The following is a 25,907-nucleotide window of genomic DNA, read 5'->3' on the forward strand; positions in this document are numbered from 1 at the left end:
TGTGCGATTTCGATCAAACTGTGTAAATATATTTATTTCTTTTGACTGTTAAACTCAGGATTGTTGAGGAGCTATTTAACTACACATAAACCAAACAAACGTGTCTGGTGCGGCATTACTCAGGGATTAAATCATTCTAGAGGGATTAAAGAGAAAGATTTATTTTAGAATAAATAAAATAGTCAAACATAGTCGGAGATTCTCTGACACTGTTAGTGAAACTTCATTCGCAATGGCCGTGCTCTTTCACAGATGTTGATTTGAGGATTAAATCTATTCTTATATATTCTCCAGGATTAACTTGTCAAAAAGTACATCTCAGAAATCTTGTCAAGCACAGGTTTTGTGTTTTTTAGCACAGCACCAGTGAGATGCCTCTTTGTCTGTCTTCCTCTCTGTGATTCTCTCTCTGCCCTCTTTTCTCTGTGTGTTCACTTCCCACTGTGATGAAAGTCGTATTTTCTCTCTGACACTGCAGTGATTTCTGAACAAACCCAGGCAGAGGGTTAAAATAAAAAAATAAACGACAAGGAGATAAGAAACCTTAAGAGTAACCGACGTGATCCGGCTGTGAGCATTTACATCTGTCCGCCTAACACAGTATGGGATGAGTATGACCAGTGATGCGCTATGTAATCATCACCACCCAGTGTATGTAGATTACAGTTACGACTATGAACACGTCACAAGATTATATCTTTACAATTCCTGGAAAATTGGGATTGTGTGTGAATGTGTGTGTTTGCGGACGCGTCTCTATCCATATGTGTGTCTGACTGTGTGTACACATATTTATTACATAACAGCTCTGCATGCATATGGATCAGAGGCAGTTGATCAGCATAATGACGGTGACAGCAGGAGACCAAGGATTTACACCAGAGGAGGGGGACTGGGACTGGGAGAGAAAATGTGTGGGACATGATGGGAGATGTAACTGTTGGTGTTACTGTAGCCTCTGAACTGTGCATGGCAGTGAGTGAGTGTGATCATTTACAAGATTTGTCTGAGCTGAGCTGAATGTTGCACATAACTCAATAATGTGTGTATTCTTAGTTTGTGTATCAGTGGTCCTGGTCTGACCTGGTATTAACATCTGTCCTGAGAAATCTGATCACCAGTGGACAGTGTTAGGTTGTGTTAGTGTTAAAATGCATTCTGAATGTGTGTCCAGTGACCACTTGTGATCAGGTCTCACTTCCCCGCTCTATATACAAATACACACAAACGTCATTTCTGCCCGTTAAGACCAAATGATGTTCTTACCCAGTCTGAATTTATAGAAGTGTCTGGTGTGTGTGTCGATGCTAGAGAGGACGATAGAGAGCGAGTCAGGAGGGGCTGAATGAATGAACACCCCAGCAATGAAGAAAGTTTTCACCAATTAAAGAAAAGTTAAAATTATTATATGGTGATCAGTGTTGATTGTGACGGTGGCTACGAACTACTTACCATATGGTCATTGAGAAGCGCAAAATGACATTGAAACTGGAGTGTGTATGTTGTGAGTACGTCAGCTCACCAGTTATGACCAGAGTGTGTGGGACACCGGCCTCGTTGAGCATCGGTTGAATGTGGTTGTTGTACAGGGTGAGCGCTTGTCCTTTCCCGCTCTGTGGATTCACGAGCAGCATCATTCGGCATGGATGAGATAGCTCCCACAACATCAGCCCTGCAGAGGTGAGAGAGGGAAAAAGCTTGAGACACTCATCTCATTAAATCTGACACCTCGACTCATCTTACATTTCTTTCACACCTGTGGTGGCAATTTCTGTTTAATAATACACAATTACACATTGTCTCTCGGTAAGTTCAATTCTAACACCTGCAGGTGGGCTCACCCCACACAGCCACCTAGTGTAACGTGTATGGAATGAGCACAGAGAAGAGTAGAATTACTTCAGTTATACAAGAAGAAGCACCTCCCTGCGAGGAAGAAGAAGTTCCTCATCTTCTTCACTGTCTGTCCAGGGTGGGTAGACATCCTGTCTCTATCTCTGTCCCAAAACCCTGGTGTGAGACAATCTGTCTCCGAGATCCCTTATCTTCGTTTACAAGACAAAAGACCCCAGTCCTGTATACAATACAGGATCCCCTCACCCATCTATATCAAACACACTGAGTGACTCCTGCCGTGACCATTTGCCCAGTGGGGGCAGCCATAAACATTATTACCTTAAGCAACACTCGTAAAGTTTAAATTTAAACCACGAGAACCACATCTGTTCCTACATTCTTCTACATACATGTCTGTTCTTATATTAAACATTACACAAATGCAAAATCTGCCAGTACACACCAAACTGAGTATACGCTGTTTTTTTAAACACAGGTAACGCGACTAAAGAAGGGATTAGCTCTTTTCATTGCCAGTAAATTAGTTTACCTCTCTTTTACTCTTTAATTCTTACTCTGTTTAATGCTGTCTTGCCACTTCTACACTTATAAAGATGGATGAGCAGATAAGTGGTCGGGTTAATGCAAATTAAGTTTTTTAAATCTCTTGGGGGCTCGAACAGATTTCAGACGGTTACACAGATCTGACAAATACTGATCTCTTTAAAAACACACACACAGCGAGGGGCCTAAAGAAGAGAGGAAGCCGCTGGGTTTGACTCTCTGTCCCACAGTGTCTGAGGAAGATAAATTAAGACTGTGCTTTACCAAAATAATAAAATATAGGAAACACTTTTATATAAAATAGAAATAAAGAAATATACATATAGGAAACTGGTCATTCTGAGAGGGAGGGAAGCAGGAAATTAAGGGGATGGTATCTCATATGTTATGATTCCGGTAATAAATGTTGATTCTTGTGAGAGCAAACTACTTTAACAATGTTCTTTATTTTCTCTGAAACAAGTGTGACAAGAAGCCGTCAGCCACATTTGACTCACAGCAGCAAATCTATGGGGAAAAAGCCTGCTGGATCTTTTTCAACGATCAAACCACAGCGAGGGTGAAGGGAGGTGAACCATCCAAACGAGTTTGACAGCTAATAACTGAGTAACTATGGGCGTGAACCACCTACATGTAAACGCTCGCGGGATTTAAACATTCCTGACTGGTTTAGAGCCTAAGTGGCAGGTTTGGGGTTTTAATGGATGCTGCACTTCCAGAGATTCTGCTGGAATGCAGTCGGTCAGGTCTGAAAAATGTTAACGCACCTTTAGTCTGTTCGACCTGAGAGGAACTTTTCAGTGTCCCAGGCTTCTTGTTCAATTATGATCCTGAATATATCTGGATAATTTTTTCTAATTATTAGGCTTAACTCCAAATACTTCATCTCAACTTCAAATAATGATGTTTGTCCCTGAGAGCTGCATTTCAGTATTTCAGGTTTTCTATCTCTATGTCTATCTCTCTATTGAGCCTGTTTTTCAGTTCACGTGCCGCGGAATTCATTTCATCATTAAGTAGATTAATGTGATCGTGAGAGAACTGTTGATGTGTTCATGTTAGAACTGACAGTAATTTGAGTGTAAACATGGTGCTAATCTTTCTGATGAGAGGTGAAACATCAGGATGACTGAGAATCTTCAGACATGCAACAGAATATTTTTCTTATCCAGAAATTGTAAATAAAAATATATACTTTTAAAATGCAAAATAAATCAATTCACATTTCCTTGTACGATTTAAACAGGTTCATAGATTCCAATGAATCATCATTTGAAAATCAGAAAGACTGAACTTCCGAGGGGATGCCAACAAAGTGCCCTCATTAATCAGCTGCCATGGCAGCTGGCAAGGCCCTGACCTTGCTGTCCTTGTGCCCAAACACCCACACAACAGCTCTTGTTTGCTATATCTAACCCACGCCACTTCCTGTGTGCTGCCCTCCCCTTCGCAAAACATTCCAGAGGCCACTATCTTTCTACCCGTCTCCGTCTCTCCTCTGGATCAAACATACGGCAGATTAAAGGAAACCAAGAGGAAATCTATTTTACAACCCTACCAGATCTATAACTAGACCTTATCCACCATGCTGGACTTTAAGGCACATAACAGCAGATAATGTGTCTGGTTTGTTTGCATAGGGATGGGTGTAGCCCTGACTGGTGACTGATGATGTTGCTGCTCGTGAACATATAAGGTCACAGACACTTATTTTAGTCAAGTCCTGGTGACAATATTCAGTTTCTAGTTGGTTGTGTTATCATTTTGTTGAGGGAACCAAACATTATGACTAATGGGAACAGAGCTGAGACAGACATAATTACACCCTCAACAAAACTATTGTGGAAAAAAGAGAATTACTGTGAATGAGGTAATAAAGTGGATGACACTGCTATAGATTAAGAAGCCGCTCACTGAATCATCATCATTGTCACAAACAGCAGCCAAGAACAAAGAAAAAAATATGAAATGTGAAAAACAACAGCCCAACCTACAGCGACAAGGCTCAGCTCCGCATCTCAACGACACCCGCTTGATCTGTGACTACAAGACGTCTCATCTGCTCGCACAAACCGAGACCATGGGAACTGTCCCAGATCTTAATGGAATAATCACTACTGAGGTATTTGCCATAGGAAATGACAACTTAAATGAAAGGGGGAAAACCCAGGAGCCGGAAAAAACACACTTTCCGTCTTATAATAGCTATCTGGGTGCATATGGAAAAGACAACTTTCTTTGACTGCTTTGCATAACAACTCTCTAGTAAAACTAGCAGCATGTCAACACACGAAGAAGGTTTAACTATGAACTCTTTTGCAAAAAAAAGTTTGTTCAATTCTCAACACAACAAAAGAAAAAATGTATATTGTTATTCCTATATTTTTCCTCTGCCAAGGACGGATTTGTCTGTTAGTAAAATTACAAAACATCTACTGGACACATAGAACTTTTTGGAAGGATGCTGTATGCACCAGGAAGGAACCCAATATATTTTGGTGCGTGCGTGTGCCCAAATAAAAATCTGGATCTAGTGAATTTAAATTTGGTTTCATAAGGGGACTGTTGGGCCTTGGTGGAGGTATGTGCTCTACTGAGTCCCTTTCTGGTTATATATATACAGAAATGCTATGATATTAACTCAAGGTTTCTCGCTCGAATCCCTAACTTTAACTTTCTTTCTGTGCAAAGTTTGTACGTTCTCCTTGTGTCTTTCTGCCTTGTGGGTTTTCTCCTAGTACTCTGTCCTGTGGGTTAGGTTAATTGGAGACTCTAAATTGACCATAGATGTTAATATGAGTGTGAATGTTTTTTTGTCTCTGTATGTTGGCCTTGCGATGGACTGGTGATTCTGTCCAGGGTTTACCTTGCCCCTCACCCAATGTCAGCTGGGATTGGTTCCAGCTCATCAACCCTCAGGATAAAAGCTAGAGATAATGGATGGATGGATGATATTTATATTAATGATGTCCAAACATTTTAAGTGAAATAGGACCAGGGTAAAATACAACCATTATAATTCATGAGCTTGTATGGTCACTCATTCTGTCCGAAGCATCATTGTTGCTTGACGACTCACACAGACTCACTGTGACGACCTGTGCATGAATCCATCAGTCACGGTTTTGTGTTTCTCAACTTCCTTTACTGTAAATCAGGTCTACATCAGCAGCACAGCATGACAAAGCATCAACCGTCATTAGGGAACAAAGCAGTGATCTTGGAACAAACTGCCTTTTCTGGAAATCACCAGGCTTTCACAACTCTTCGCTGAGCCCCCGACACACAGCACTCAGCCGGCATAAATTTGCAACACAGATGGGACCAATCCAACTCTGCCCAGATCTGGGGTTATTGCGAAAAAAAAATTACCACACTGCAGGTTTATGTCTTTGTCAAACAGGATTCAATCTACAAATATTTTTTTCATCTTTCCAAATGATAACTGGTCAAAATTTGAATGAATTCCCTAAAAGCAGACTGGAGATATTATGTTCAAGAGGCCAAAAACCTGTTTTGTGAACCACTGTGACCTCGACCTTTGACCACCCATATCTAATCAGCTAATCCATGAGTCTAAAATAACACATGTACCAAATTTTAAAGGATTCTCTCAAGGCATTATAAAAATAACACATTCACAAGGCAAACAAGGGTTTTTGTGTGGTCACAGTGACCTCGACCTTTGACTTTAAAATTGTAATCCATTCACCTCTGAGTCTAAGTAAACATTTGTGTTACAAGGCAAAAATCTCCTTTGTGAGGTCACGGTGATCTTTGACCTTCAATTCTAATCAGGTAATCCTTGGGTCTTGGGTGCTGGATGTAATAAAATTCCTTATGGCTTTACCTGGTTACATGAAGTCACCGTGACCATGACCTTCAATTTTATAAGTTGTTTTTCTAATTTAATGTTTTTACCAAATTTGAAAATATTCCCTTACGGCGTTCCTGAGATATCGTGTTCACATGAATGAAAAAGACGGACTGACAACCTGAAAACATAATGCCACGTTCCACTGGCTGTTGATGACTTTTAGGCATAAAAAACTCTAAAATGATTATGAAGCTTGCACAATTTTGAAAAATTAGTGCAAAGATAGTTTTTTTTAAATTGTAAATGGATCTTAAAACACTTTTTTTTCTCATGTATAAACTAACCTATAGCAGAGCAACAGAGGACCCCCACCTCATGGCCACATACCAACCAACAGATCAGAGTCCCATGAAGACTGCTCCTACATTTCATGTGTTGCTCAGTAGTGATGTGGGCTCTAAGCTTTGACAAACACCCATTAGGAGGAAATCCAGTTTCCACATTAAAGGGATTAATGGATTAACATGTGTTCGACCTGGTACTGGTGTTCTCCCTGTCCTGTGTAACATGACAGATACGTCCCGTCGCTTTGTCACAGGCAAGCTGAGGGCAAAAGCCACACTCTCTAATATACAGCGCTCTGCATCTCATGTATGTGGAGGCACTGAAGAGGACTTAAACTATTGAGCTGTGTCCATGTTATCTTGTAACTGAGCATCTGCATCTGGCCAGCTGTGCTGAATTCCTGAAGACATCTCCCTTTCAGCAGAAATGGGATTGTTGTTTGATAGCAGCACAATGTTTTGCCACTAAACCGAGCTTCATGAGCAAACTGCAGTTAACTACATACCAGCTGTAACCTCATGACGGCAAGAGATGCAGCAACTCATGGTCAAACATTCACACATTTTCAGAGATTAAAGCAAAAAAAAATTGCCTGACTGACAAAGTTGTGATTCAAGTGCTGGGGTAAAGTGAGTGGGGGCTAATTACACTTTTTTTGCTGTGCCAGAACCACAAAGGGTGTGGAAGGAGGAGGAGAGGAGGTGGTGCTGGTGGTTAGCCTGCTGTAGATCTATATAAAGAAAGGCGGAGAGTTTACGACATTGAGGTTTTTATTAAAATCATCCTGCGCGGCCTGTCGTGTTACTGTCCCTGCAGTGTCCTAAGCTCTGTGCTGAGAGACAGGAGAGAATGTAACCACCGTCTGCCACTCAGTGAAGCGATGTGCGTCCTTCACGGTTATTTTAGGCTGCAGGGTCAGATCAGGGAGGAGAGGTTAGGCTCCTGCATGAACCAAAATATCCAAAGCAAAAACTTTCCAAAAGTCAGCCACTTAACATCACCACTAATTTAATGTTTGACATAAGATGTATATTTAATTGAACTATATCTTTCTTAACTAAAATCCGATCAGTTGGCATTTTCGACTGTATGTTAATTGGCTTCTGTCTGAAATGTGAATTCTCTCCCGGGTCAAATCAATCTGGAGACATGGGTTCTTATCGGCTCTGGCTGTGTTCAGCAGTGATAAAAAGATGACACCCGGGTGAAGGCGCTGATTTGGCAAGACAGCGAGGTGAGTTTTCGGTGCCTTCATGTTGTTGAACGTGACGCACTGGATAAAAACAGGCAAACTTTCTGCTGGCAATCGGAAAGGAGTTGATCACCTTATTTATTCGGATTTACCCGCGTTTAAAAAGCCCACGTAAACCTGCAAATTTTGGTGTAAAAGTTTGCAGTTTTAAGTACAAACATTTATAAGCTGTGGGAGCAAAATATGAGATTACTGCTGCAAACGTTACACATCAAAAATGCAATAAGTGCCAGTGTGTGTGGAGGAAATGGACTTTCCACCATAAAACAACCACAACCACATGTTCTTCTACCACGGAACCTTCTCTGAAGCAGCTGCTCTATAGGCTGAATGGTCATTTAGTGGTTGTTGCTGTTGTCGGCGTATCATAGAGGCTGTTCCTGAGAACACAAACTGGGTGTGCACTGGATGTTTTTTATGCTTTGGTGCTATAATGCACAAAAAGTCAGCATAGATTTTCACATGGAGATATTTTGATACAAAAAGCAGAATCTGAACAAAATCTGAGAGGGTTTGCTTCGAGTGTGCAGCTTTCATCCACATCCTCCATTCTTTCAGTTTATTAATGATAGACAGACAGGGCGGGGCATCATCGTTGCAGACACAAAGCTGCAGTGTGCACCCCCAGAGCCAGAAACCGCTCCAGGGAGGCTAAATCCGAGGTCTGGATAGTACGTCAAGCTCCATCTCAGTCTAGTCCAGGAGTCCTCAGGGAGAGGACCGCTGCTATCTGACCACACACACACAACAGCCTCTCGCAAGAAAATGCACATGGCACTGTGCTGCTATTCTTATTGTAACCTGGTTATATCACATATTTTATGGAGAAGAGGTAGGAGGTATTGTAGCCAGGGTATTTGTAGGCAGTTATCAGCTCCACATTGTTTGTAGTTTTACAGCGTGCTGATATATGTCTCTGGGAAAGAAGGAGACATGAAAAAAAAACATGCATGCTGCCAAAACATTAGGAAAAAAAGTTAAAGTGCAACATAATATGCCTAAACCTACCAAGTACTTAATATTTGAACATAATATTTGAACATAATTGGGACTTTTTAAGGCCTAAAGTTCCAATTATTTAAATTTAGACTGTTTAAGACCCTGCAGAAACCCTGGTTGTATGCGAATCGGGAAGTTTCATTGATCATGAAAACTAATGTGATCCTTAATGGGATCAGCTGCATCACTAACCAGATTACTCATCTGTTATTACCTCCTTACACTCACACAGGTAGATTGAAAAAGTAAGTACTATAGGCTGTTGATGAAATTTTATTCTACAGAATTATGTAAATATTTGACAATTCAATCAGGTTCAAACATCCATGAAAAACAGAGAAGGTATTAAAATGTTGCAAGCAAAAAGGTTATTTGGTGTGAGAAATATTAAAAGAATCAAATGATCAGATAATTTAATATAAACTTGCTCTTTCTGCTTGCACTTCTGAGATTGTGTGTAATAAAGCATACATACAATTGTCCCAGTTTCACCTCTCTGTCGGCCAGAGGTAATGTATTAGTAATAGCATGGACTTGGCTGAGAGAAGATTAAGTTTCACTGCCAAAAAGGAGCAACACTGGTCCTCCTGAGGATGTCGAGCAGGTGAATTTATCTTACTTTCATCACTGCCGTTTCCATGGTTTTACACTTTTACTATTAGCAAGGTCTCAGAGGGAAGCAAACAAGAAAGGAGCTCATAGCTGCAGCAGAAGTTGAAAGCAGAATTTCAATCGTGCATTGTATTCAAATGGATGAGGAAACTATAAATTTACAGTGTCCCAATCTGAGATGATGAATAGACTGACTGTGTGCTAACTGTGAAAACCCAGCCCAGTTCCAGTATGTCCGATAGAAAATGTAACTGCAGCAAGGAACAACAAGCGGCACCTACAGCTCTCTGACAGCAGGGTGGGGAAGCTTGAATTTTGTCACCACATTGTCCAAAGACAGATTTTCCCACACAAACTGAATCCCAACAACAACTCTTATTGGATAAGGGCACAGGAGTAGCTTTAGATTTTAGAATATATGAGCTTTAACACAACAGAGTGTGCTCGTAAGTTTGGTTTTGAATAGTTAAAGTGGGTGAAACGTCATGATTGACAGCCCCCCCATCCCCTGATCGCAACTGCGCAGACTCACAGATGCACAAGGCGGCAGCGTTTGTGTCAAGGGATATTTTGGCTTCATTTCTGGATAGTCGAGATATCACCAATAATAGAATAGTTTAAAAAGGGGCCTTAACTTCAAATTCATTTCATAATAATGCTGATCATACTGCTACTGAATTCATTGACCCATTAGATGACATAGAACTTACAAAAAATGTCACAGTGGCTCCACATCATAACGGTAGTGTGGCCTTTAAAATGTTAATGATACAGTTTCTTACTAATTGCTAATGCTAATGCTTGACCACAGTGCTTGTGACTGAGCCTGCGTTTGCCAGGTGTTGAGTTACTAATAACATATATACCTGAAATAACTTATTTTCATTATCTGGTCATGTGAATTAATTCATTGTCACTGTCCGTTCTAAAACCAGATGTCAAGCCAGAGTGATTGATTTAATCAGAGCCGGTACTCTCTCTGCCTGGTGCTATCACCTGACACATGATAATGCTGAATCCAATCCAATTATTGACAAACTTGGATCAATGCTGCTTAGGAAATACTAGGCCATGTATCTCAACTGTCAATTGTACTTGTCAAGAGCAGGGGTGAAATTTATGGGGAACTGTGACACACAAGGCGGATCACACAGATGTAGAGCAGGCACAGAGACAAGATTGAAGTGAAACCTTCTATCACTTCAAATCTTCTGTTAAAAGCTGCACTCGAACCCATCACAAACATTCGAGCTGACAGACAGCTGACCCCGACATGCAGTGTAATCTGCAAACAATATTTTAGAGAGACAAAGCTGACACATTAACCATTTTCACACCATTGTCAGTAAAAGCTGTCTTTTAAATGTTCCCATGCTTTGTAATGCATCACCAGTCTGTGGTCTGCGACCTGTCAGTGTGAAAGATTATACAAAAATGGCCGGCCAGAGGAGGCCACGGGCAGCCAAGCCATGCACAAACTGACGGCTTATTTCATCCCAGCCTGAGCAGATGCTTGAAACTGACTGATGCCATGAAGAGAAAGGTTGAGTCGATCCTGCTGTCTAAAGCTTGGAGGTGTCATCTATTAGAGCACAGAGGCCATGCTGGGGGCCACGGTTGAGCACGCACAAACATACACAAACACACGTTAGCATTTGTTCATTTAATAGCACGACAACCAAATGGTGAACGAAAGACTGGAGTATTAGAAATGGCTTCTTTATATCAGAAATCTCAATCCAAAACTGTAATAGTCTTTTTTTTTTAAGGTCGTGTTAAGAATCAGAAACCATTATCAGCAGGCCTCTACCTGTCAGAAGTCAATGGATCTGGAGAAAACAGATGTATTTGAATCAGGTAAATGGCACACACACCAGTATTGATGGAGAGGTCAGATAGACTGCACTGACCTCATTTAGACTAATGGTTTGAATGGAGAGCTCCTGAACATGATTTTTTTTAAACGGGTCGTCAGCTACAAAAGAGAGGCCTGATTTTGGTGATGCAGACCCTGCATGCACTCTGTATATACCACAATCAGGCAATGCTTTCTTTTTTATATCGTGATGCCATTTCAAAACGACTTCTTGATGACTCCATATGATGAGGAATAATATTCTGGTCCATATAAGCTTTATATTGTGTCTTTATCCCTATTGACTGCAAATATCGAGGGCAATTTGTTTTTCCGACCGTGTGTTAGTTTGTCTTTGATCGATTAGCTCTAAAAGTGGATCGTTTGGAGATACCCTCCTAAGTAATCTGTCCATGCATTGTTGAGTTAATACACACACATACACACAGACAGGTGTGAAAAAAATACTCTAGTTGTGCAACTACGTCGATGTGCAGGGTAACAATAAATAAATAAAATTGTTTCTGCAAAAATGGTTGCAGATGTAAACTGGATTGAGAGTTAGAGGTGTATTACAGAAAAGGTGTTGGGTCATTGTCTGAGGTTAGGTCCCAGGCAGCTGACTCACAACATGTCTCAAAGCAAATAAGACTGTCTCGGGTTACTAAAAGTCTAGTGTTTCTTCTTCTGATACTGACAGGAGGGTATAGAATGGCTGCATATTTTCTCTCGTTAGAAATATTTTTGTGCAAATGAGGAAATGCTATCTGGGTCACAGTGTAGAGGAAATGTTTGTGTGAGGCAAAGAATTGCGATTTGGTTTTTTTTTTTTTCTCACTCAGTCAGGACAGCTTGGTGAGGTCCACAATTAATGAGAGAACTTATCTTTAGAAATCTCCAATTACAGAAAGTTTCCCAGTGGAATGACTGAACCTCTTGGCACTACATGAACTCAACAGCAGGAATATTGCCCTGTGTCTCAGGTGTCTTTATTGTAAATGCGGTTTGTTTGCTGAAATATGACTCTCTGGACACCACACCAGTATATTGTTCTATTCAGATAAGCAGCAGGTGAAAGGCAGTTCCATACAGTTCTATACCAGCTATACCACTTGATATGACATGAACTCAGTAGCATTAATACTGCCATGTGTTTTTCACTTGTCTAATGTTGTGTATGCAGATGTATGTAGTCGCTCCTTGTTTAAATCAGACTTTTAGCTCCAAACTGCATTCACACTCTGTAGTTACCATACAGAAATACTAATTCATGACTTTCTCCAGCACAAAAGGTGATCCAAAGGTGGATAGCATTAATATCAAAACTTTAGTAGTAGCTGAATTGGCAATACTGCATTCCTTATCTCAGAATTTGGCTTATTTCAATGACTTATTGCCCATATTGATGCTGTTGGCTAGGAATTCGATTTTGGTGTTTAAAGGTCGAAATTAATCTGATGTCACAGATTTTTTTTAAGGCTATCATAATGCACTTATTCAAAATCTTGGAAGAAATTTTATAAAACAACATTCGTATCCAAAGGTCGAAGGTCAACCTCATTGTGACAATAATGTTCTGCAAAATACCTTTCTGGCTGTTATTCAACATCATAACTATATTTCCTGCAATCTGATTGGTTGATGGAGGTAATTCTACTTTTCATGCTTTCCCTTTGCAGAAAGAAAAACATACCTATTTCTCTCTTAAAGCCAAACCTCGGGAAACGTCCTGTTCACGTTAGTGTGTTGTTGTTGTTGTGCTGTTGCTTGTGACTTTTGTGATATGTTCGTCGCATAAAATGTGGAAATTTCACATCAAAAACTTATGATTCGTTAGTGACGAGTGGCTCAGACGTTCCCTCGGAAGTGATTGATAGTACTACAGAGAAGATGAAATGCTGCTTGGAGGATGTTTCACCTGATCCATAGAAGGACGTCAATGTTTTTATTTAACCGGAGAGGACTTTTTTCTGTTACCTAAGCTTGAGGAAATCAAGCACCTCACAGTTATTTCCAAAGCAACTGGGATTGCAGTGTCAATGACATGGCTTGACAGCTCCATTCAAGACGCTGAAATGGAGCTCACCGGTTACTTCATCTACAGGTGTGATCGCAACAGAAATGGAGGTGGGGTATGTTTTTTTTATCAGGAACGAGCTATCATTCAATCCACGAGCTGACCTTTAGGTAGCTGGCATGGAAACAGCATGGATAGAACTCCTGGTCCCTAAAACTAAACCCATTATTGTTGGTGTTTGCTACAGACCCCCTAAGCAAACAGATTGATTAACTTTTAGAAAAGGCTTGTGTTAAAAGTGATATATTATGTATGGAGAAGGAATGGATTGCGATTTTACGGACATGTTATTACATCTAAGTAAGAGTTTACTTTAGTTATTTACTTTAGTTAAATCATTTTCAAATTTTTGTAAAATGTTTGGTTTGAAGCAACTAATAACTGAACCTACGAGAGTGTTGTTTAATAGCCGTTCCATGCTGGACTTATTTTTGGCATCCGAGTGTGAAAAGATCTCCCAATCAGGCGTCCTTGATATTGACTTAGTTGATCATAAATCATTTTTTTAACTAGTACGATTTTTAAATCTCAGGTGAGTGCTGGACATCGCTCTATTAGCTTCAGATGTACAAAACATTATACAACTGAGGGGTTTGAAAATAAGCTTTCTGAGAACGAATAGCAGGGTGTTTTTTGCAGCATAGGTGTTGATAAAGCCTGGACTCTTTTAAAAGAGCCCTTCCTAGCCACACTTGATAACATTGCTCCAACTAATGAACCTAGAATTAAACAGAAGATGACAACAGAGATAATTGATCTTATCAGGCAATATGTATATGTTTAAAATAAAAAAAGTAAAAATTGTCAACGGTCTATGACAGAGGTCACTAACAGGCGGACCGCGGTCCGGGTCCGGATCCAGAAGCCGTCCAGTACGGACCCGGACCTACAGCCAAAACAGAAGGTTAGGATTTAAAACCTGACGGGGCGCTTCTATTTGTAATCAGCGCAGCTTTTGTAGTCTTTACGGTAGTTTAGCGGATGAGGAAACGCACAGACCAATTGCATGCGAGTTAAGCCATCCCACGTGATACTACTCAGCCAATCAAGTCTGTGCATTCCAGGCGGTAAACATTGCGACTCTACAGTGCAGACAGATGAGAGAGCTAGAGGCAAGTTACACATGAAAAGACGGTAGAAAGAAAAAGAAAGATAGAGATACAGGTAGAGAAAACAAAGGAAGTGATACAGAGGAGTGAGCCGGAGAAAGGGAGAGAAACAGATGAGTGAGCCGGAGAAAGGGAGAGAAACAGATGAGTGAGCCGGAGAAAGGGAGAGAAAAAGAGGAGTGAGACGGAGAAAGGGAGAGAAACAGGAGTGAGACGGAGAAAGGGAGAGAAACAGAGGAGTGAGACGGAGAAAGTGGAGAAACAGGAGTGAGACGGAGAAAGTGGAGAAACAGGAGTGAGACGGAGAAAGTGGAGAAACAGGAGTGAGACGGAGAAAGGGAGAGAAACAGGAGTGAGACGGAGAAAGGGAGAGAAACAGAGGAGTGAGACGGAGAAAGTGGAGAAACAGGAGTGAGACGGAGAAAGTGGAGAAACAGGAGTGAGACGGAGAAAGTGGAGAAACAGGAGTGAGACGGAGAAAGGGAGAGAAACAGAGGAGTGAGACGGAGAAAGGGAGAGAAACAGGAGTGAGACGGAGAAAGGGAGAGAAACAGGAGTGAGACGGAGAAAGTGGAGAAACAGGAGTGAGACGGAGAAAGGGAGAGAAACAGAGGAGTGAGACGGAGAAAGTTGAGAAACAGAGGAGTGAGACGGAGAAAGGGAGAGAAACAGAGGAGTGAGACGGAGAAAGTGGAGAAACAGGAGTGAGACGGAGAAAGTTGAGAAACAGGAGTGAGACGGAGAAAGTGGAGAAACAGGAGTGAGACGGAGAAAGTGGAGAAACAGGAGTGAGACGGAGAAAGGGAGAGAAACAGACGAACAAAGTGGGGGAGTGGGATATTAGAGGGGAAGAAAGTGATTCTAAAACTGTTCAATTGTTAAGATGTGTTGAGATTTATTATCTGTAAAATTGGTTGAGACTTTTGAGTCAAGATGTGAAACAGAAAAAGGGAAATTCAAGCTTTTGCTCCCTTTTATTTTATTTTTCTGAAGTTAAGCCCTTTATTTGAACATGCACAATTTTCACATTTTATTTATTTTCTCTTATTTTGAAATGCAGCCCTACTTTTATTTAGTTAATGAGAGAACATTATACATATCTGCAATCATACATATATGTTCAGTTCTATGTTATGTGACAATAAATACGTTTTTGAATCGTACTGAATTCATTTGATTTGACAGTCAGGTATTTAGTACATGCAGATGTTGATAGAACTACTAGGCTACTTAAATATATATCACACTAAATAGTTAGACATTATGATCTTCCGGACCTTTGCTTCAAGAAATTTTCTCTAACTGGACCTCTTGAATACCCCTGGTCTATGATATATATACTTATTTTAGAAATCAAGCCAGGTATAACACAGAGAAATTAAAGTCCCACTTTTATGTTGATGCTATAGCCAAAAATTCCCATCACCCCAAAAAGTTGCAACATTGGACTAGTCACTGAGGATAAGATGTGTTTTGACAAATGGAAGGTTGCTACTTATTTTAATAGTTTTGTACAACCATCGTTGCCTGTTTGGTTTCAAAATGACCTTGTGGTTCAGGGAGATATGGTCGAGCATTTGTGAAATTTTTTTCTAAAGATAAAAATGTTGTCCCTGATATATTTGAGATTAGTCCTGTCTCAGAGGAAAGGGTGAGGACATGTCTATCCACATTACCCAGAAACAAAGCAACTGGCTTGGATCTTATTCCAGCTTCAAGGTGAGTTAAAAAGGGCTAGGGTTATCCCCCTCTATAAGAAAAATTGTAAATCAGATGTTGGTCATTATAGGCCAGTATCAAGCTTGACAACCATGTCTAAGACATATCTATGTCAAACACACCACAGCAAAAGCCATGTATATGTAAACCTACTTGGCAATAAACCAGATTCAGAAACCTGGTTCTGATACTGGTGTGAGTAGGTTAAGGAGTATTTGGTCCTATATGAAACTTTAGCTATGAAACGTCATATATGAAAATGTTGCTATAAAATGTCTTATATGAAACCTCAGCTAGGAAATGTAAAAAATGAAATGTCATACTGTCATAGATGCCAAACAAAACATCAAATCCTTCAATGTGAGAAGTTGGATTTATGCAACTATTACTAGACCATGGAAATATCGACTAACCGTTGAATCAACTCATTATTGCGGGTTTACTATTTACAATAAAGTCTCCACATACAACTAACTAATTAATGCAGTGCACATCAAGCAGGAGAAACCATCACACCAGTTGTGTTGTTTTGTGTGTCCTCCGCTCATCGTCCCTGTATTAACAGGAAACTTCTCCCCTCTCGTTGCTAACCAACACTCACCGTCTCTTAGATACTGTTGCCGTCCCGAGCGCTCCCGGACGGTGCGAGCCCACTTCTCCGCCTCCTCCAGGTTAGCGCCGGGGTCCTGGAGCGCGGTGAGACGGAAGCGGTGCTCCGCTCTCTGCCGCGACACCCCGGAGCTCAGCCAGCGCCGCTTCAGCGGGTAGAAGTAGGCTGACAGGTAGGCGGCCGGCTCCCCGCCGCCATCCTCCCGGTAAGCCCGGCAGCCGACACAGTCCTTCAGGCTGAGCACCACCTTGTTCCGCCCGACAGGTGCCAACGGGAGCCTCTGGACGATGAGCTCCTTCTCGGTCAGGTTCACGGCACACCGGACTTTTCGGGTACCGATGGCCGTGAATTCCCCGTAAAGCGTGACCGGGCTGCTGCCGGTGCCTGGGTCCGGTTCAGCGCTCCTCTGGTCCATCCTGAGCGGACTGAGGGAGACCGGGACGCGGCCACACTGTCACATAGCTCCCCGCCTGGAGGATGCGAGCAAAGTGGAGCGGAGCGGACTGACACTGACAGTCTGCTGCTGGGACGGTGACAAGGTGGAGAAATCAACTGCACCTTATCCGGCTACATTTCAAAATAAGAGACGTGTGCGGAGGAACAGTAGTTAGACCTGTGGAATGCCTGTTTTTTTTCATCAAGATCCACGAATCGTTATCTGAGAAATCAGCGAAAATCTGAGTCTTAAAGAAAGGGAAAAATAAATCCACGGTCCACTGGATCTATTCAGATCCTCATCAGAATGTAATAAGCTGTTTCTTGATTCCACCTGATCCTTTCCCTAAATTTCAAGGTAATCCGTCCAGTAGTTTTTGCCTGATCCTGTTAACTAACAGACAAATAAAATGATAATTTGGTGGGGTGTTTTAATAAACTAGAATAGTTAAATAAGATATGATAATACCTTATAAGAATAATAAACTTCACCTGCCAACAATTTGGTATTTTTGCTGCTGTATCCCAATTAAACCAAGTCATTCCTCCCGCTATCTATGTAATCTGTAGCAAGTGGATATTTAGAATTATTGATGCATGTTCCAAAACAAAATTTCAATTAAATTAGTAGAAACTAGTTGATGCAGCGTAAGCCATAGAGTATTTACAGCCACTGGAGTCCTGGGGCCTCTCAGAGGTTGCTCATTGGTTGTTGTTCTTGTTATTTCAAAGTCCATTTCCAAACTGTTATTTGTAGATATAGTTAACCTGTACTGCCATAATTCACAGAGATCAATTCGCCAATTGACAAATTCATGCTTTTATTTTCAAGGTCGCCCAATTTTCCAGAATGACTGTTGGTGTCTCTTGGTGGCTTGACGCATTTGCAATGGACTGCAGATGAAACTAAACTTCACTGTGGTTCTATAGCTGCTCTTCCAAAAGTGGCCGTATGCTGCCTCCCTGTGGTAAAAAGGTACAAACAAAACATTTACCTCACGATGTTAAAGATTGTGAAATAGAATCCTGGATTAGACCCTTTGTCAATCCCAAAATTCAGCAGGTTCTTTCTTTGCCCGTGTTCCATACTTCCACTAAGTTTAATGGAAATCTGTGCGGTAGTTTTTGCATAACCTTGCAAACCAACCAACCAACCACCAAATAACTTGATGGAGAGGATTTTCTTCTGCCATGACATAATACAGTTATGGTTGGTGTTATGGAACCTTTCTGGAAGCTGGTGAAAGGAAAACTCAGACAGCAGCTGATGTCTTATGCTGAAGATTTTAATGTAGACTTGATGCATCAAGGAGAACAGAAGGTGAAACAATATACAAACGGTCACAGAGTAATATGAGCAACTGTCACCCCCAAGTGTCCTTACGTCTTGCCACTGGTGAAATACACAAAAGAGTTGAAGTTGGTGAGAGTTGAAGTTGGTGTCTCCCTGTCTGGGGCATCTGAGTTAGATATGAAAGTCCCTCAACGTAGACACTACAATGCACTGTTGGTTGGCCCTTTATCTATAACTTGACCTTGGGTCCTGCTAAGAGACAGAAGGAAATATCTGTGGAATTGAGCCTGGCACTATTCTCCTGTTCATATATAATGTGTAATATACAATATACATTAATATATAGTGGCATTTACAGTAATGTGCCAGGATATTAAAAAAATCCTCAACAGTTGTGTATCGAATGTTATAACAGATGATTCATGGATAGAATTTCACAAAGGGCTTTATTTCCCAGTTGTTCTGGGTTTGTACCCTCATGGTTGAATCCACTTATTGTAAGTCACTTTGGATAAAAGCGTCAGCCAAATGAAATGTAATGTAACAGCAGACACTGACTGTCAGGAAAACACAGGTATCAATAAGAGCAGTAACAGTGGCACTGGGACAATGGCCTAGTTTTGCACAATAAAACTGTCAAATTAAACCTATGGTGATATTCTATCAGCTGTTACAATATGGTGTACCCAATTATGTCATGATAAAATAGTTGCCTACACTAAGTAGGTTATGTATTTCCCCCTGTCCATAGGTGTGTGATTTGTTTGTTTGATTGTCAGCACAATTATACAAAAACTACTGAGCAGATTTCCACGAAACTTGGAGGAAGGATGACACACAGGCCATGAAAGAAACATTTACATTTTGATGTGGATCTGTGCAATGCAGGATTTTTTTTTATTTTATTGTGAGATATGATGTTTTTTGACATTTTCCCCAATTTCCCTGCTTATAATCAAAGGCTCTTGATGAAAAAAGTTAATTTAAGGGGACTGATGGGCCTTGGCCGAGGAATGTGCTCTACTGAGAGCTATACTAATTTATTGTGTTTTGCTATTTTATTGTAAACTTTGGGTTGTTACTTTGTATTGAAGAGGAAGCTGGAACAATTCAATTCAATTTTCTTTGTATAGCGCCAAATCATAATATGCATTATCTCAAGGCACTTTACATAGAAGGTCAACACCTTAAAAAGTTTAGAGAAACCCACCAGTTTCCACAATGAGAAGCAGAACAGAAGTGAGATGTTGTACAGACGTCCATCAGACAGGAAAACAGCAGGGCTAAAATAAAACAAAATGCATTTCCACCTACACTAATGTGGAACTTCTACCTGCTGATCTTATAATAATAATAATAATAATGATTAATATTATTATTATCATTTTATATATTGCCTGTATTTCTTAACAGGACAGTATAAACAAGTCAAAATCAAAATGACATCATTCATGACCTATTTCCAAAATATTCAATTTGAACGTTAACATATTATATCAGAATAGTCAGTAATTAAATTCACTTCAGAAATTAAATGAATGTCACAAGTATGAAAGTATTGCTTTGTCTGAGATGATTGTTGCATATTAAATATAAAATCTTATCAGAATCTACAGCAACAAATGACCTCAGATGATTAGAGAGTGCGCCTGCCAGTGTTTAATTAGGTTTTACCCATATGAATACGAATACTCTTTGATTAGTGTGAACTGGGATGAGAAAAAAAGTGTGATAATGCTTTCATTATGTTAGTGTCCTTAAATATGTCATTGAAAATCACTGCACACAGTTTTCCACATAAGCATGCATGCAAGTGGAGAAAAGGGCCCGATGCAAAATGAATGGAAATCATGATTTTATCAAGTGATGATTTATAAAGATTTGCAGCCTAATTATGGTCCAAATGATTTCAGTTGAGTTCATCTTCATCCCTCAGATGGGCATGATGATAAGAGTGTGGGGGGCTCCAGCTGCACAGGATGAATGAATCCAGAAGAACGATTATATGTGCAGCACACAGAAACATCATCTCCACACAGCAAATTCATTTCAATAAATCCCATAAATAGGGGCCACTATATATATGCCCCTACATCAGGAGTACCATTGCCATTTTTTGTTACCTATAGGATGATACATTATTATGTTATGACCATATATGTTAATGATGTATAATTAATATAATTAATTAAGAAAGTTATATAAATATGTACTATGCATGTATGTGTAATTTGTATATATACAAATATATATGTATATATATATGTTACAATAGTTTACTGTTTATTTAATTGAATAAAAAGCTCAATACTTCAAGCATATTTTGCTGATCATTTTACCATAGAAAACCAACATAACAGTTATCGTGTAAATGGAGCAGGTGCTTTGGTCAACCAGCAGATGTCGCTGTTGGATTCAGAAAGATGCCGCTCACACGCATCATGCCACAACCTCAGGATGTATTTTCAATTACTCTAACCAAACAGAAATGCAGTACAGCTACACTACAAATGAAGCTTTGCTAAATCTATTGATATAAATTTTATATTTGACTTAAAAGGCAAAAAGATTTATGTCAGTACAATTTTTTTATATACAATATATTATTGTAACAGACACAATAGCTTGATGAATTTCAGCACATTTCCATAATAATAACTTTTAACCACATATGACGCCTGACACATGTATGTTCAACAATATCAGGTGTTTTTATTTCTATTCGGCATTTTGTCTGTAATTCTATTAATTCTATTCCTAGTCAAGGATTTGATTACTTTTCCTAGACTGGTACATTGTGCACTACAACCATATCTCTGTGTTTTATCATCAGTGCCACTATCAAATTAATTACTGGTAACATCATTTATCTTCATCACTGAAACAGCGATGTATCAGAGCAGAATATTGCTCAGAGGAAATAATAAGGAAGAAGTTGTCTGACTTCTCCTTGGTCAAATAAAAGTCATCTTTGCATTCTTGTTCACCTCCAGGCAATGGCACACGATCCACAGAGAGGAGGAGGAGGAGGTAAGCATATATGCAGATGGGAATTAGTGGTCCCAGTAAACACCTGGAGCCAGAGGGGAAACAAGATGATCTCATTCACATGCAAGCCTTGTGCGTGTAAAGTGTACTGGCATCCAAATCACACCAGGAGATCGCTAGGTAGGCATCACCTTTATTTCCTGCTTGGGCTGTGAATGCAGCTTTCCTCCAGGCCTCACTTCAAACATGAACACATTATGTAATTTGCTGCAATGGAAGGAAAACGCCTCTGAAAAACATGCATGTTTCTTCAGCGTGCGATCATTCTACACACTGTCAGCTTGGCGACAAAAGAGGCCTTTCATTTCAAACTGCAGGGTAGATGCTGATTACCTAAAAGCTATTGATTGGAAGTGGCACAGCTGAGGAGTGGGAGAGGAGCCATGAATGGAGACAGTAGACTTCCACCGTTCTCCAGCTGTGAGCTCTATTGCTGCCTGGCCATGAAGGGGGGAAAGTGGGCCGTCCCCACATATGGTGTTTTTCAAGGGGATTTAGGAGACATTGCTGTCACTCCCCCGTACGTGCTTGAGCGTATAGCTTTGAGAGGTTTCATCTCAGAGGGGCAATGAAAGCAAGCGAATTTTCACTGCATACTTTCTTCACACATGCCCCAGTTTGCACTAATTGCCGTCACTGGCATTCCTCACCATCTGGTTTCATCTCCTGAACATGAGACTATTGACACAAGCTTAATAACTGATGAGCAGCCATTATCTGTTGTTAGGAAGACACAGCGCAGATGTCAACTCAGTGCATATAAATACAGTCACTACATTAACCTCATATTTGCTAATATAGCATAGACACAGGACTTGCTGAGCCCGTTGCCATCCCACACCCTTGACACACGCACACTGACAGATAACTTGAGTGGGAGGAAGGAATGTCATATACCTCAGCATTTAGTTAGCATCGGCATCACAACATGACAGATTCCACATCTGGGTCGCTTAGCACTGATGGCTCGCAGAAAGGTTTCGCCTCTCTGCCCGGCTCTCCTTCAGTTGCCCCTTAATTCTGCTCTGTTTCTTCAGATGCCCACCCCCTGTGTCAAGGCGCTGCCATAATTATATAAGAGTTATGCAAACCTGTCTCTTGCTGGCAAACGAAAAAATGTCAAGCTCTGAAACGAGAGGTCCAATGGTGACGAGCATGACAAATATTCAGCCGCATATTGTCATTTGTCATCTAAAACTAATAAAGTTGTCACTGCCAGGCTGCTTCATGGAGAATTATAGCATTTTCTGTAATTTCATGCAATATCCATCTTTAGAGCTACTATGAAAACTGAAAGTGTGATTCTAAACAAGACTGAACCCACAGAATCAAAATGTGATACACTGATGTTTAGCTGGTATGTTGTTCTTCATTTTAATTTTTATGTCGCAAGTTAGCAAGCTAACATTTGCAGATTGGCACTAAATACCAACCCCTACATATGCAGATTCATTCACACAACAGCACGCTTTGCTCCTTTGTGAAGAACACAAAGATCATAAAGGTTCTGAATTGGCATTGGCAATATGCACGGAGGGCCCTTAAATGCTGCTTGCAGCTTTAATTCAAATGGTTTTGTCTGACTAATCGTCCAGAGCCCAACGTTATCCAATTTGACATCTACCATATATTCACATTTTAAGTGGTTGTACCAGAAAACCTTTAGTACACTGGATTAGAAAATTTGAATGATTCATTCATTCATTAATTGAATTAGACTTTTTTTGTCCATTGATAAACTAATTTGAGAAAGGAATGTCACATATGGGGGAGGGGCTTTTGTCTCTGTATGTTGCCCTGTGATACTTCGGCGATCAGTCCAGGATCAGTACCCTGTCTCTCGCCCAATGTCAGCTGAGATTGGCTCCATCCACCCGACCCATGACCTGAAGCGATATAGATAATGGGTGGATGGATGTTGCATATAAAAACGAACGATTACAAATGTCATGTTAACCGTATGTTGGCGTTATTAAGTGGACAGATATCTTCACAGAGACCTGCAACCTGTTTGACCTGCAGCACAAGAAGCCGCACATTTCAACATCCCAAAAAAAGACTAGCAGCTTGTAGGACCCACCACGCCATCTTTAATTGAACGCTTTCTCAGCTGCCACGCCGCCGCCACGGGACAACCAGAGGGCTGAGTCACTCGTTGAACTGAAGACATACAAAGAGGATGAGACAGGGGTAAATCCCAGGCCTCTCCCTCTGCAGTAGGGGGAATCACTCCTCATTATAAGTAGACGTGGTTTATTAGGTCACCTCCATTCTCATGGCCTGGTTGTCGGAGCATGGTTTGGGGGCCAACTTGATTAGAATGATGATATGAGCACTGATCTGTGTCACAGGGGGCGATACGCACTCTTGCAAAATGACTGAACCAAGTTGCCTGACTCGATTAGAGGGAGTCCATGTAACTCTTGAAATGCCGCGTTGTTGTAGAAATAAACTGAATATTGCTGCCAGTGGGCTTTACTGACGTGTCCTGGGGCTGTGTTTGCTGAGATGTAGTCAAGTGTGCTGTACATGGTGTAATCTGTTGGGATGCAGCAGTCAACTGTCTCCATCTACACTGTCAGACATTTTTGACCAGTAGGCCTATTCATGTGTTATTGCAACATAAAGATGAGGCTCTTGGGAATGTTGTTACAAATTGAAATGTTCACCTGAAGGAGGATCTATTGCACTTCTGTCTAGTTTCCCCCTCTGTGTTTTTTGGTAGTTTGGTGGTAATACTGTGCACTACGGAAACCCTAAACGGACAAGGGATCATACATTTGATTTCCTCTGTTTTCCCGTGATAACTACTTCATTTTTACTCAAAATCGAATTATGGATAAAGCATTTATAAAGCACAAAACGAATGAAGAAATAGGCTTACCCGTATACATTAGTGTTCAAATGACCATCAGTCGTTGATTGACAAATATTAGATTGTGATCTCAAATTAATTATCCCGTTATCTCGGGAAAACAAAGGTTTGTTATCTCGAGATAACGAGTTAATTATCTCGTTAGCACAAGATAACAACTAAAATTAACTCTTTATCACGGTAAAACAGAGGAAATGTAATGTATGATTCCATGTCTGTTTAGGGCTTCCATAGTGCACCAATATTGATGAAGAGATACTTTTTTTTTTGTGCTGGTTTTGGAACTTAAACTGTACCACATACGTGTCAGGATGATAGTTTGATAAACTGCTGCAACAGCTGGAACAAAGATCATAGTTTTTTACAGTCGACTGTAGCTTGATCCTAGCTACATTATATCCTTTTGAAGTGACAATATATTAAATAAATCGTTTAATAAATCTTATATCAGACTGGAGGAGGAGGAAGTTGTTGTTCTTCTATGACTGCTGCTTCAAGATGTGACGTTGACAACAACACATTCTGATTGGTTAGACGTGTACATGTCAGAGGCACAACCTTGGAAAAATCAACCTCTGTTTGAAAAATTTAAACTGCAATATAACTTCATTTTCCATCGCTGACTGGATACAGGTAAAAAGAATATTAATAACCTGCAAACTACCACTCAAAAAAGCATCTAGTGTGCAAAGGTCTTAAAATGTCGACTGAGTAAGGTTTTCTTCCCTGTGAAAAATCGTTAATGCGGCGTATCAGCTATTTTTGGCAATAATGCATCAGGCGGCTCGCTGCTGTGGCGCCATCATCTCATTTCCTCCACCACAGTGTCAACTGTAGGGTCAGGTCTCATGATGCTTATACATGACATTTCAGAAGTGGCTCCTCTGTATATCACCTCATTTCCTGAAGTGGTGCCCTGCTGGTGCTGAGAGAAGAGAACAAACATACTGTATCATGCTGGCTGAGGGGACACCTTGTTATCCTCACAGCTTCTCCAACCCAGTCACCCCCCCGACAAAACCCCAACCTGTAAAAGAAAACTGGAGAAAGCGAGACTGTGTGTATGTGTGCGTGCATGTGCATAGGTGTTTATAACTGTGTATGTCTGAGGGGGCTGCTTGGTAGCTGGGATTGTGGCTGGTGTGTGCTAATTGCCTCTGAGTGGAATCCTGTCAGACTTTTGCTCTCACTGCAGGAGGCTGCTGTATCAACCTGCTGCTGATTATGAGGCGCTCCCATCACTGTGCAGTTTACCTCAGAAGCTCATCTATTTGCAGGCACCAAAAGGAACAGAGATGTTGCTTCGACACAAAGATGAAAAAAATGCCCACACTGCCATCTGACTCTATATTAAATCAAATCTATCAATCACATTGTATTTGTATAGCCCATAGTCACAAATCACTATTTGTCTCATGGTGCGACATCCTCTGTCCTTAACCCTCAACAAGAGTAAGGAA

At 40.6% G+C, this 25,907-nt stretch overlaps 1 protein-coding gene across 1 annotated transcript in view; it reads right to left on the reverse strand.

Annotated features, from left to right (window-relative positions):
• The window catches only part of LOC117762181 (sphingosine kinase 1-like), a 32,542-nt gene extending 15,332 nt beyond the window's left edge, over nt 1-17,210 (reverse strand). The window contains exons 1-2 of the mRNA XM_034586702.1: nt 16,787-17,210; nt 1,523-1,672 (exon numbers count right to left, since the gene is read on the reverse strand). Coding sequence (XP_034442593.1) covers nt 1,523-1,672; nt 16,787-17,210 — 574 coding nt within the window. The remainder of the gene's footprint in view (nt 1-1,522; nt 1,673-16,786) is intronic.
• Between the last annotated feature and the right edge of the window lie 8,697 nt (nt 17,211-25,907).

This window comes from Hippoglossus hippoglossus, chromosome 1 (genome assembly GCF_009819705.1).
Source record: "Hippoglossus hippoglossus isolate fHipHip1 chromosome 1, fHipHip1.pri, whole genome shotgun sequence".
Lineage (NCBI taxonomy): Eukaryota > Metazoa > Chordata > Actinopteri > Pleuronectiformes > Pleuronectidae > Hippoglossus > Hippoglossus hippoglossus.